A 14,881-nucleotide genomic window follows, 5' to 3' on the forward strand; every position below is an offset into this window, starting at 1 on the left:
AAGATCCTGTCGCAAGCACTTTGGAAGCTCTGTGCAGAGCGTTTCAGAGCAATGGCTTACTCCATGCAGGATGAATCAGCTCTCTGCAGGCGACAGGGACACGGGAGACACTTTTGCGCTGCTGCCTCGGATGAGATGACTCAGCTTGCACATTGTGAGCCTCGGTATTTCCAGGGAGTGGCTTCTTCACCATGGTGCAGACTTGTATTTTTGTTTTCTTTGTCAAAAAATATCCTTTGGCTTTAAAAGCATGCATCTTAGTATTTCCATTGGCAGGCAGCTCGAGTGTGACAGCATTGGAGGATAAAATGGGACATTCTTTTTGCACTGGTTTGGATTACAGAGGCTGTGGGTGCCTTCTAAAAGTGGACGGAGGGACAACCAAGAGCATATTTGTGAAGGTCCCAACATTTACTTGGTGAGATCTATCCCACGGTCTGGGAATTCTGGGAACTAACGCGTCTAAAATGAGAGACAGCTTTAGTTTCAAAGGACTGCTTAACTTACTAAATTTATTCTGTGACCAATCTTTCCTACAAAGTCTCCGCTGTCACAGGCCAAATCTGGTGAGCAATACCCCAAGTAGCACTTGAGACTGTGAATTAGACTGGGGAAGCTGTATTGATCAGTGGTTCACATCAAACCGGGCATGCAAAGCTTGAAAGATCCCTGTTAAGGGGGACTAATCAATGCACTGGATATTAAAGGGCTTGCTATCTAATCTCACCTTTATAGCAGTTAGGTTTTCTGACCTATGAAATTAAAACATATTTCAAACACCACCACCACCACCACCACAATCATCATTTTTTTAAAGAGTGAAAGTAGTTTTATTTTAAACAAAAGCTTTTTTTTTCCCGTTATTGTTTTGGTTGGATTTTTTGAGACAGTGTTTTTCTGTGTAGCACTGGCTGTCCTGGAACTCACTCTGTAGAACAGTCTGGCCAGGTTTAAGGGTGTGTGCCACCACCACCACCACCACCAGGCTCAAACAGAAGCTTGGCTCTAAGTGTGTTGTCAGTCAATGTTTCTGTGGCTGCAACCAAACACACACCTGACAGAAGGACTCTAAAGATGAGAGGCTTATTTTGACCTACAGTTTCAGGAGACATTGACTCATCCTAGCAGGGAAGGCGTGCCATCTGAAACAGCTTCTTCTGTAAAGATGGGCCTTGTGGTGGCTGCTCTCTCCAGTACAGGGAGGAAGTAGAGAGAAGGGTAGGCTTGAATGAGGTCCACGCCAGCTAGCCCATGTCCGCCAGCTAAGCCTTGCCTTTTAAAGGTTATGCAGCCTCCTGAAACAGTACCATCAGCTAGTCACCAAATCTTCAAGTACATGAACCCTGTGTGGGGGAACATTTTATCTGCAAGTTGCAGTACTAACTCTGATACATAAAATAAACCAGAGGAGGAATAATTCCATGGAAAATAGAAGCTAAAAAGAAGATGCCAGGAAGGCTGTGGTCAAGAATCCTTTATTCCCTATAGCCATGGCCTGACCGGGCTGCCTAGTTTTAGGTCAGTGTGACACAAACCAGAATCACTTTGAAAGACGAAGCCTTGATGGAGAAAACGTCGCCATCAGCTTGGCTTGTCAACAAGCCTGTAGTGCATTATTTTTTCCTGATTGGTGATGGATATGGGAGGGTCCAGATTACTGTGGGAAGTGCAACTCCTGGGATGATGGGCTTGGGTGCCTTAGGAAATCAGGCTGAGCAAGCCAGGAGGAGCAAGCTAGCAAGCAGCACCCTTCTATGGCCTCTGTTTCAGCTCCTGCCTCCAGGTTCCTGCCTTGCCTGCGTGCTTGCCCTGACTTCTCTCAGTGATGGACTGTTACCCAGAAGTAGAAATACAGCTCCCTCTCCCAAGGTGCTTTTGGTCATAGTTGCTTTATTACAGCAATAGAAACCTTCACCAGGGTAGTGACCACCACTCTTCATCAAATGGAGGTCATGTGCATGTGGGGGACAGACAGGTAAAATATGATTCTTGAGTTCTAATTTTTAACCTTTCTTGGTTGGTGGACACCACTAAAAGTAGGCAGCTTTTAGGGATAATTAGCAGGCAGACGAAGGGATAATTAGCACCCACTGACTTAGGGAGAACTAGCCTGAACTATTTTTAATGCAACCTCTGCTATCATGAGGGCTTTCACAGACCGTTTGGACTGTAGCTTTGAGTTAAAAACAAACAAACAAACAAACAAACAAACAAAACAAAATGAAACAAAACCAAACCAAAACATTTGAAAGCTTTACTCTGTGAGCTTCTCTGTGCCCTTTATGTTTGTGAATACAGAAGTTTCTAGTCTCCAGTGCATCTGTGTATATGCTATCTTGGGTGCAAGTTTTTCCAGAAGTTTCTATACTTCATACTATCCTTATACTGGGTGGTAAGGAAGGCTACTAGCTGAAGAAGCAAGTTAGGGTCAACCCTGGACCTTCAGATGAGTGGTGCTGTCAAGGTTTCCTTCTTTTTCTCCTGCAGAAAAGGCTCAGTTCATGTGCAGATTTTCTTCTTCACTGTACTCTGGGCATTTATGGCTCATTTATAAGATAGGAAAAGGATATAAGCCTCACTTTCTTGTCTTTTTTTCTTGAAATGGAGGCCATGAGGGCACAAAAGAAAGAGACCTCATTAGGGAAGCAAGAGGCGACAGGGAGTTCATGACAGCCGTAAGGAACTATGTCACACTCTAGACTTCAAGTAAACTTTAGGGATACCCAGCAGGTATGTACTCTATAGACTTTTCTACAATGAAATGCTAATAATTTCATGAGGAGGGGTAAATTATAAAAAATGAGAGACAGGCAGTGAGAGAAGAATGATAAGAAACGCAAATTTGAAAGGAATGCTACATTATTTTAAAAGCCCGTAATGTGAAGCTACAGCAAAGCATTTACATTTGTTTCTAGTCATAGAAATTTATTTTTTTTAGCCCTTTATTTCCTTAAAAGGAAGTGAAACCAGCCACAGGACAGCAGTCCCCATCCATGGTGACAGCTATTTCATGTTTTGATTCCTAACGCTTTTTAGGCTCCAAATTACATTTTTTTTTCATGGTGCTTTTTGTTCTGCTCCTTGACCTAGCCTGGAAATTATAAAGAACGTTTCTTTCTTTTATTTTCTTTCTTCTTTTTATTTCTCATTCTAAAAGTGGCCCTTACAATCTTCTTTCCTAAATTTAAAGTGCAAAATTAGTGATATTCTAAAAACTTTACATGTAAAGGAAATTTTCATCTGCAATTATGAAAACAATATTATAATTAAAATCTATAGTGCAAGGCAATTGAGCATTTGTGCTTTCTTAAAAAACAAATTACTTATACCTGGAGGAAGAAATATGAGCAGGGGTGTGGAGAGGTGAGAAAGAGGTGAAGGAACAACTGTAGTCAAGGAACCTGGTCCACGTGAACAAATATGTCCTCATGGGCTCCGCCACAGTGTACAGTGAACATAAACAATAACATTTTATATAAGAGGAGAAGCTACGCATCATGTGTCTTACATGCTTTGTAAATGTATAGATTATAACTGTAAGGCTGAGACTCAGGTAGTCATGAGACATTGCTGACAAGTGCAGCTTTTGACAAGTAGACACTAGTTTCAGACTAGCTAACAGAGCACCCAGGTCAGGCAAGGCATGATGTCTTTGCGGGCATCTAAAATACTGTATTTTGGGGGCCATAAGATGTACTTCCTCCCCAAAAGTGTGGGGGGCAGTTAGGGTGCGCCTTATGGTTTGATTGTTGTTTTTACTGTTTTTCTTGTTTTACTGCTCTAAAAACCGGATGTGTCTTATGGTCAGGTGCGTCTTATAGTCTGAAAAATATGGTACTGTCACTCAAAAGGTGCCCAAGGCTGATGAAACATCTGAAAGCTACTTTGTTCTTGATCATTAGTCTGTGTTTTGTGGCAATTTAATGATTATAAATGAGTTGGAGGGTTTGATTATTCAGTGCTTATAATCACATAGATGACTATATGCAACAGAATCAAATCTCACGGAAAGTAGTTACATAGCACATAAGAAGTATTTCAACCAGTGAAAGATCATATGTAACAACGGCCCCTGATTATAATGGAGCTTAGAAATCCCTCTCTTAGAGACAGTGTAGCCACTTTGTGTCACGGTGCAATACATTGCTCACTTACCTGCAATGATACCGATGTAGACAACCACCTGTCCCGTAGGTCACATGAGCACCAACACACATAGCGATGCGCAGTACACATTTGCTAATGATTAACTATGTTGTTACTGATTTTTTTTGGTAGTTACTATATTGTACTTTTTATTGGTAGAGTACACTAATACATATACTGTCATGGGGCTGGAGAGGTGGCTCAGCAGTTAAGACCACTGGATGTTCTTTGGAGGAACCATGTTCAGTTCCCAGTACCCATGCAGTGGCTCACAACCATACATAAGGCTAATTCAAGGGGACCTGATGCCCTCTTCTGGTATCTGCAGGTACTGCATGCATGTGGTGCATAGAAACACACACAAAGCACCCACATAATAAAATAAAATAAAATAAAATAAAATAAAACAAAACAAAAATTATATCACCCTTAAAAACAATCTCAGGGACTGTAAAAGCAGCATTCATCTCTTGCCTACTGAGTCCTCAGGAGCCATGTGGAGTGACTGGCCTGCATGATCTAGGTGTATTTAGGTCCAGCATATAATGCTATCTAAAGGAAGAAATGGCCCTAGTCGTGATTTTCAGAATTTATCTCTATTGATAAAATGACAAATGTTTGTATTTGTTAGGTATATAACTGAGTGTAACTCATCTTCGAGATGATTGTACAGTGTTTTAATCCTGAAGATAATGAAGAACTAAAGAGATGACTCGTTGGTTAAGAGCACTGGCTGCTGCTCTTCCAGATGATCTAGCTTTGACTCCTACCACTCATATGACAGCTCATAACCATCCGTGACCCTGTCCCCGGGGAGCTGATGCACTCTTCTGCTCTTTCTGCACACTAACAAGGCACATGCTGCATAGACATGCATGCAGGCAAAATATCCACACACATAAAAATAAATTTAAAAATCTAAAATTTACCAAGTAAATAAAACAATAACCAATTTCAAGCGTGGGGCAAAGCAGAAATGAGAAACAGAAGCACAACTTTTATACTGCGTAACTGTAGTTCCAATGTTTATACAGAATTTAGAATATGGGTTTTTTTTTTTTCTCTTTTGGGTTTTCAAGACAGGGTTTCTTCTCTGTGTAGCATTGGCTGTCCTGGACTCACTTTGTAGACCAGGCTGGTCCCAAACTCACAGAGATCTCCTGCCTCTGCCTCCCAAGTGTTGGGATTAAAAGTGTGCACCACCACTGCCCGGCCCAGAAAAGAAATTTTATACTTATAGAAATAACCGTTCTGAGCCTTCCTGCTGACTGCACTATTCTGAAGGTTTTCTGAGTCTGCAGTGTTCTTGGTCAGCTGCAGCGCTTTCATCATGGAGGGAAACGACCAACACATTATGATGACACTATCTACTCTCTACTCTGGCGACAATGAGGCTGGATCCTATCAGAAGACCAACCTCAGGGGATGCTGGAAAACCGTGGAGGCCATGCAGAAGACGAGGACTACCACGTGGGCCTTTGGTCCAATTTCAAAATTAGCCAGGAAGACCCAGTAGCCACTGATATCCTGGAAGCTCTGCTTATAGAGCTGGGTCTTGAAAGATCCCCAACTGTAGGGCTCTATGGAAAGTCCTAGTAAGCCTGGTCTCAACTTGAGATCTCTCATCCACGTGACCATCAAGGGTTTTGAACTGACTGATTGTCTCACTAAGCACACTTTGGGAATCTAGGCCTGGAAAGAGCCCTGGATCACGGAGAGTTAGCATAAAACCTTGGATACAAGCTCTCTCATTATGTCTTTTCTCATTGGGGTTTGAGGGGAAAAAAGGAATAAATAACACTCTGCAGCCTGCTAGTGTTAAATTGCAACAAGAATCAGATCTTTTGGCTCGAATTCCAGAGGTTTTAGTCGGCCAACTGGATCTTCCTTCTGAGCACAGTTCCGGCCTTTCAGATTGGTGGTCATAAGTCCCTCCCACTTCACTTCCTGTCTTTGTTGGGAGAGTGCTGCGGCTGAGGCGACCGCTGGCGCACAGCGGCCTGACCATGCAGCCGGAAGACCAGTCCCTATGAGGAACCATGTAATGGATCGCTACATTGAACGCCATGTGCAGCCGGATGCGGTGGCGCACGCCTTTAATCCTGCCACTCAGGAGGCCGAGGCACTCGGATCTCTGTGAGGTAGAGGCCAGCCTGGACGGCCAGGGCTCCACAGAGAAACCCTGTCTCAAAAAACCAAAAGTAAATAAATAAATAACACTATGTATAATAGTATTAGATATTTCCTCAATATTCCTGGCTCTTGAACCATCACGACACTACTGTTTATCGGTGGGTAATCCTATAATTATAATCTTATGTCTACCCGTATCCGTAAGAAGCATGCATGGAAGGAGACATGACACAAAGTAATTTTCCATTCTTTACATTACTATCATTTTAAATGTAGGTTCTGAAGGAGTTAGCTTTGCTTATGGGATGTGTGTCTCATGTCAGAGATGGTCTTCGGTAATTCCGACATGCACAGCGGGCAAACCAAACAGGTCGGGAGGGCTCTGTGGGATGGAGGTTTGGGACATCTGCTCACATGGGGTCTAGCATGGACTTACCAGGAGCAGCTGCAGCAGCAGCACCAGCAGAAGCAGCAGGTATTGTTGGGCCTTTGATTCCCAGGTGCTTGAGACACAGCCGGTGTTCCTTCATTTTGCGATTGCTGCCTTTTTCGCATTTCAGCTACTTCAGAACCCAACTGGCAGAAAGAAGACAGAAAATATAAGGTGTGAAAGGCGGTTGTAAAGATAAATAGAAGGAAAGAAAATTAGACACAATGAGTGGAAAACCCAAAGCACTGCAATGGTCTCGTCTCCAAACAACCCCCAGGAGCTGGAGAGATGCTGTGTGGTTAGGACTACTGCCTGCTCTTGCAGAGGACCCAGATCAATTCCCAGTGTCCACAGGGGACTCACAGCCTGTATTCCCAGTTCCAGGAGATCTGATGCCCTCTTCTGGCCCCTGCGGGCACTGCACACACATAAAACACTAATGCACATACAATAAATAAATCTAAAACAATAGTTAAAAAAAAAACTTCAGAAGAATTAACTTACATTGTAAAGGAATATATAGAGAATGCAATAAAGCCAAAAGATTAAAGTGTAGGAACATGGGCACAAGCAGAGGGGAAATGCAGAGGCCCCGGCTCAACAATATTTTTAGCCTGAGAAGAGAATTAACAGATTGTCAGGAAAATGATACTTTAAGGGGAGTTGGCTGGGAACTTCTCAAAAGAAAAGAAAACAAAGGCTCACACTGAAGGAATACACCACATGCTGACCAGGATGAATAAAACAAAAATAAACCCACACTAACACATATTATAATAAAACACGGATTCACAAAGTAAAGTGGGGTATATGGAATTAATAACAGAAACAAAATTTTGATTGATGGTAAGATGTTAACAAGTACGGTAATAGAGAGGGAAAATACTGTTTTCCATGTGCTGAGAGAGAGAGAGAGTAGACATTCAGCAATTTTATATTCAGCTAAACAAAAATTCAGGCATGGGGATTATCACTGACAGATTCACTCAAGTGTATTACTTAAGCCCGCTGGACTCTAGTCAGAAAAAAACAAAATCAGACAGAGGGAGTCATGGCATGGTAACAATTAAGCATTGAAATTGGTTAAATATGACACCAGACTTAATTACTGGCTATGAGAAAGCCCCTAAGTTTCTCTGTTTAGAAGAAATCAGAATTAAATTTAAAACTACATGAATTAGGCAAAGGGGACACCGCCCTTCCCTTTTATTGAAATGGATTTTGTAGACATCACTCCATCTCGGTATTTTTTAATCTGAGTAATTTTTTCCTTGTTTACTGCACCATGGTGGGTTGAATGTCATATTCTCTCAGTAAAACTCACTCTGAAGCTTAACTCCTCAATGTGATGGCATCAGGGGCAGTGAAACGCCCCCACCCCCACCCCCCTGCAGCAAGTGCTTTTATCATGGTGGGTCCACTCTTATGACAGTATTACTGCACTTCTAATGACATTGAACTAGCTATCACAATAGTAGATTGTCCGTAAGTCCGTTTCCCCTGAATCCGCTCTTTCACATATGCCTGTTTGCTACCTGGCTTCTGCCCTGTGTTGAGCTAGCATGTGGCCTGCACCAGAAACCTAGCAGATGTTGGACCCCAACTTCAAATTTCCCAGCTTCTAGAACTGCAAAGCCCAAAGCAAATTTTTCTTTCTTCATTGCTGGGCCCTGGGTATTCCGTTATAGTATGATAGGATAAATTAAGACATAGCAGGTCTAACTGGTAGCATTTGGCGTTAACGTGGACTGAACTTATGACCCCCAAGTTTCTAAATTGAACTGCTGGTCCCTAGTGTGATGGTACTAAAAGGTAAGGTTTGGGGGAGATAAGTGAGTCAGGAGGATAGAGTCCATGACAGTGAAATTACTATCTTCATAGTAAGGACGACACTTCCCTATGTTCTTCCATGTAATGACACGAAGAGACGTTAGCGGTTTATCAGAACCTGGCAATTCTGAGTCCCAGACTTGGATTTCCAGCCCATGAAGCCATGAGAAACACACCTCCTTTCTTTACAAACCACCAAGCCTATGGAGATTTGTTATGGCAGCCTCAATGTGAAGTAAGTCAGACAGACATTGGTGACTCTTGGAGGCACACTGTCCTTGCTTGCTTGTCCCGGGCCCCACCCTCACCTGTTTTCTGTCTCACTTGTCTCCTCTGGGCCACCATTGGTGTTCTCTTTTCAGCTCCTTCACCTTCAAAATTAGGACTGACACAGCAGTCTATCGTTAGGACAATTCTATTTCTTTCTGAAATAATTGATTAATTTAAAAAGTGGATCTAAGCCGGGTGTGGTGGTGCACGCCTTTAATCCCTGCATTTGGGAGGCAGAGGCAGGCAGATAACTGTGAGTTCGAGGCCAGCCTGGGCTACAAAGCAAGTCCAGGACAGCCAAGGCTAACACAGAGAGACCCTGTCTAAAAATTAAAAAAAAAAAAAGTGGATCTAGTAGGTTTCTATTAAAAAAAAAAAAGAAAAGAAAGAAAGATTCCTTAAAATATGGTGCCCAACTGAGATTTTCTTTTCTTTCAGAATCTAGGACCTGCAGTCCAGTCTAGTTGACACCACCTCACAGCTTTCTTACGGCACCTCAAGTACAGCATGCTGCAATCAGACCACGATCTTTTCCCCAAACTTTATTTCTCCCAGTTTTCTTAATTTCAGCAAATGAAACCGCCCTTTCTTCTAATCACTCAGGCCAACGTTTTCAGTTCCTGCCAACACACTCTCACACACACACACACACACACACACACACACACACCTCAATTCTATCCAGAGTTCACATCAGGAGGTCAGCAAATCTGCCTGTTAGCAGATATTCTCTGTTTCCCCTTGGGCTCCAGCTCCCAGCTCTTCCCCATCTCGTCCTACTTACTCCTAACTCCTAAGCTACTTTGCCTTTTAAAACAAAGTTGAATCATTTCAGCAAAGAGTCTTCCCTTTGGCCCTGCTCAAAAATCTTTCCTGCAGTTTCTCATTCTTACAAGTGGAGCTGGGATTTTTTTTTTTTTCCTTTTCGTTTTTTAGACAGGGTTTCTTTGTATAGCCTTGGCTGTCTCCTGGACTCGCTTTGTAGACCAGGCTGGCCTTGAACTCACAAAGGTCTACCTGCCTCTGCCTCCCAAGTGCTGGGATAAAAGGTGTGCGCCGCCAAGCCTGGCTGGGATTATTGCCTCCATCATTTTTCTCTGTAAGTGACATTTCTCTCCTTTTCACATGTTGATATCTGAGCTTCCCTGGCTACTCCTTAGCAACATCTGGTGCCCACAGGTGTGTCCACAGGTGTGTCGGAGCCTTTGTGCCTGGTCCAATGCCACATTCTCCGGGTAACATTCCACGACTGCTTTATTTACAGTTCCAGCTCCTTCTGCCCCTATGGTGAACTGGCATCTTTCCCCCTTGACTTCTCTCTCTAGTGGGGTGCCATCACTAGGTTCCTACAGGTTTTACCCATTTCCCCAACCAACTAGAGAGTAAATTCCCTGAAGAGAAAGACTTTGTTTCCTGCCTTTCTTTTCATTGTTGTGGCGATGTGTGGCATCTAGAAGGCAGTCATAAATATTTGCTAAGCTGGTGAGTTTCCCACAGAGTCCTATGAATGACAAGGAAAGTACAGTGAGGTCTTTTACACCTGGCATTTATTTAAAATTATCAATTTCCCAGACAGCTGATTCAGTTATGTGAGAAAAAACAAGTACCATGCGAAAGGGAAGCAGGTACTTGCAGACTTATGTGGCATTGCCTACAAAGAAATTCCAAAAGACTGAGGAGTCCTTCACTATAGACAGCTCCAGAAGCAGTCCTGCAAAGCTGTTTATTTCTAAAACACTAGTACTGACCACCATCAGAATATATTCTGAAAGGCACAATTCAAATAGCAAACTTTATAAAAAGCACTGTACCTAAAGATGATGTAAATGCTTGATGGAAAAAAAAAATCTACAAAAGTCTATAAAAACTCAGGGCCTTCATGGAGCCTGGCTGTTTTCTCAGACAGTAGCATCAAATGTTAATCGTCATAGAATCATTTGAAAAATTCAGTGTGCATATGATAAAAATATTAGTGTACTCAGAACCTAATGGAAGGATTTTTTTAAAAGGCATTAAACGCAAACAAACAAACAAACACCCCAAAGACAAAGAGCAATGTGTAAACCAGGCACTTCTGGAAGAAAGAAAATACAGGGGTGCTTGTCCTACCTATCAATGTAATCCTATGCTTTGTTTTATGTATGTACATGTTTGCTTTCACTGCATGCATTCTTGGTGGCTGCAGAGGCCAGAGGAAGGCGTTAGATTACCCCAAACAGGAGTTATGGTGGTTGTGAGCCACTACGTGGGTCCTCTGAAAGAACAGTAAGAGCTCCCTTAACTACTCAGTGCTTTCCTTCGACCCCTGTAGTCAGGATAATTTTGATAGTGCAGAATAGCAATGAAATCGATAAATGGATCAAGAGACTGACCCCAGAGCATTGAGAGACTATGAAAACCTCCCTTGCAATCATGGCTGAAAGGCAGGATGTTCCCACGGGCGTGCACCTGAAAACAGTGGTGTTGGAGGGCATGGCTGGGACTTCTCAGTACATACACAAGAAAAATCGGAACAACTCAGTTTTTATCTTCTAGACCTCATCAATCTCAGTTCTGAAGCAAAAAACAAATTTTAATGTCATAAATAAAACATGAAAGCGTTGCATTAAATGAGGCGTAATTCTCAAATACTTTTGAATATGTGCAAGCTAATTCTTTTCATCTCTCTCCTCAAGTCTTGGGGAAAAGTAAACAAGAAGCCACCCCCCCCACCCCCCGCAGCCCTATTGCCTGTCTTTAAAAGAAGCATGCAGCTGCTCCAAACGCTGACTTTACTCAAGCTCTCCTCAAGCATCTCAGGATCCAGAGTGGAGGAGAGGAGAGCTAGCAAAGTGTCTGGCTTGCAGCCCTAAATGCTTCTCTTACAGCAGCCACATTCAGAAACGCTTCATTTCATCTTAATAATAAGGTGCTGGGTAGGCTGTAGTGTATCCCATATCAACGGTCCCGGCATCACTGTGCCCTTCCCAGAGCCTAAGCAAACTAAGGGAAACCCACAGATCAGATACAGTGACCAGAGAGGGCTGACTCTCTGTGGTGTAATACTTGTGTCTTTCAAGAAATGTTAACCAAATTTGGACCTCATTTCTAGCTGCACAGGACTTTATTCTTCAATCTCTCCTCCTCCTCAGGTTCCCTTTGGATCTGATGCAGTGATCAAGATCATTATATGTATAATGATCTTGAAGGCTGAGCCATATAGAACAAGATACAACTTAACTTAAAGGGACAGACCCAAGGATGACGATTGCCTGTCTCAAAGCAGCTGCTTAAAATTAGGGTGAGAGAAACACAGCTTTACTGCAGAACATGAAAATGTCTAGGTACTTGCAGGATTATGTCAACCGACCACATGTTGTTCCAGATAAAATAATTCACAGGAATTGAGACTCCGTTAACAGAAGGGTATTTTCTAAGAAAAGCTGAGGTGTGTTTTCTTTGGGATGGTTTAAGCATTATGTCCAATTCCTGTCATACCCATTTATAAAACAAATTGAAATATTTTCAAAAAACTAAAAAGAGAATTTAGAAATATCTTTACAAAAATATCTTTACACAAATACTTATTTTTAGAATTCCATTTTCATAAGACAAACATACCCTAGACCAATGGTTCTCAACCTCCCTAATTCTATGACCCTTTAATACAGTTCCTCATGTTGTGGGGACCCCTCTACTATAAAATTACTTTCATTGCTATTTCTTAACTGTAATTTTGCTTCTGTTACACATCATAATGTAAGTATTCTTGGAGATAGGTTTGCCAGAGAGGACGATATCCCCAAGTTGAAAACTGCTGCACATAATCCTGAATGTGAAATGATGGCATGGGGAAGGGCATGTGGATTGGCTTTGTGAGGACCGCAGGGGTCAGAAGACGGGTCAACAAATAGACGATGCTGAGCTTAGGCTTAACTGTGGGTGAGTCTCAAGTGACCGCGACTGTGTGTGTATATAAGTGTGTGTATGTGTGTGTGTCTGTGTGTGTGTGTATGTGTATGAGTGAATGTGTGAGAATCTGTGTGTGTGTGAGTGTCTATGTGAGAATTACGTATGAGTGTGTGACTGTGTGATCTGTGTGTGTGTGTGTGTGTGTGTGTGTGTGTGAGTGTGTGTGTGTGAGTGAACAGGTGTATGTTTCCTGGAATCGCACAGTGCTCTCTTTCTTTAGTAGGCACACAGTGAATACCGATTACTGATAAGATTCATTCCTTTGATAGTTCAGTTGTTTATTTCTCCAGGATGAGGTTTGGAGATTTCACCTGCCGTCCTCTAACTTTAAATACATTTCACACCGAGTTTGAGTTTGTTCGTCACCTTTTCCCAAAATCTCCCTCATAAGGGATGAGTATAAGCCTCAGTTTTAGGTCCAGAATACTAACCAAAGGCCGCTTCAAGGGAAACACTTGTATTTTATCTGAAAACGTATACAAAATTTGGCTTTTAAAAATCTTTATCGCATATAAATATGAGAACAGTGAATTTTATGTGTTCTTATTTCTGAAGAACAAGAAAGCTCTTTCAATTTCTTGAATAGCTAGGATACTGTGATGCTGAAACGATCGCTTTTGGGAAATTAGGAAGACGTGGGGAAGAACTGACTCTGTACATCAAAGTTAGTTTTTTTGGGTAAGGGTACTGACCACACAAGTGTAAGGACTTAAGTTCATGTCCTCAGAACCCGTATTAAAAATTGGGTCTAGGCTTGGGAGCACCCGCGAGATCTGATGACCTGACCCGAAACCTTCTCAGGAAGTTTAAGGCCCAAAGGAAGTCTCAAGGCCAATGGCCTGAGTGGGGCGACAGGGCTGCCACAAGAAGAGAAAGGTTGTTAGAGCTCTAGAGCTGCGGACTCTTACAGGGAACAGGAGGCCTTTCTGCCTGCGCATGCCCAGCGGCAACGAGAGGCATTACTCAACAAGATGGTGCATATTCATATGACAGATGGAAGGACACTAGTCGGCTACTTCTTGTACATAGATCCCGACTGTAATGTCATCCTGGGCTCTGCGCAGGAGTTCCTTAAGCCATCTGATTCATTTTCTGCAGGGGAACCCCATGTGCTGGGTCTGGCCCGTAGTACCAGGACACTACATCTTTTCCATTGAAGTCCAAAGGGAGAGCCTGGCGGGGGCCTCATATCTCTGACTCCATCGCTCTTCTCTTTGAGACCATTAAACCCTATGCCCCAACCCCACCGCCGCCGCCGCCACCGCCGCTGCCACCGCCGCCGCCGCCACCACCACCTGGGTCTATATAAGCACTGTCTGCAGTGCTGGATCTATGGGGGTGGAAAAGCTAGAAGCACAAGGACCTCTGGGCCCCACTGGATGCAAGCCTAGGTCCAGCCAGGTTCGTTGGCACACTGACATATATTACGTGAACAAGCTCCCAGTTCACATTGCCTTGGTCCAAGTCTTAAGTCTATCATTTATAGGGAGACCTTCGGGCACTTATTTACCATCTTTTGGTGGCAGTTTCCTCACTGGCAGATAGATGTTAACACTAATAGACTGCAGCAGCAGATCAGCGTTAACTGTGGGGATTAAAAGAATTCGACGCATTAAAGACTTGGACCGAATCCCGCACTCACAGTAAGTATTGGGTAAGTGTCAGCTCTGTCAAGCGAATTCCAAAGCAAGTTGCTCTCTCCCATGTGCCAGCAAGCTGGGTGCCACAGTGTTTCCAGGCTACAGATGGCAAAGATTTTCATCAGTATCTTCTTTCTTAGGAACATCTCAGTTCCTCCGTGGTGGGTTTTTACGTGCATTGGTTAGGATTTTCCTGTCTCGAGGGAGCTACACAAGAGCTTTCTCAGTGAAGAAATAAGACGAACGCGGTTTGGCTCTTTCTGTTTCACTACTACGCTGTAATTTTATCTCATGTAAATGAACTGAGTCTCTAGTGACTCATAGCACCCACAATCAGCTCATTATCCAACAATGCACATCAATATAACTGTGGCCATCTTGCCATGTTTAAGGGAGGCATTCTGCTCCATTATGTCCTCGAAGACTCCGTGTGGAGCCCCTAAAATGTACTTGCCAAATCATCCGGATTTGTGAGTTGATC

General features: G+C 43.0%; 1 protein-coding gene across 1 annotated transcript in view; it reads right to left on the reverse strand.

Annotated features, from left to right (window-relative positions):
* RGS17 (regulator of G protein signaling 17) overlaps positions 1-14,881 on the reverse strand; it is a 91,247-nt gene that overhangs the window by 20,803 nt on the left and 55,563 nt on the right. Inside the window, exon 2 of the mRNA XM_084775164.1 lies at positions 6,716-6,855. Within this exon, the coding sequence (XP_084631290.1) occupies positions 6,716-6,834 (119 nt within the window). The 5' untranslated portion in view covers positions 6,835-6,855. The remainder of the gene's footprint in view (positions 1-6,715; positions 6,856-14,881) is intronic.

The sequence above is a fragment of the Acomys minous genome, assembly GCF_964271855.1.
Source record: "Acomys minous genome assembly, chromosome: 3".
Lineage (NCBI taxonomy): Eukaryota > Metazoa > Chordata > Mammalia > Rodentia > Muridae > Acomys > Acomys minous.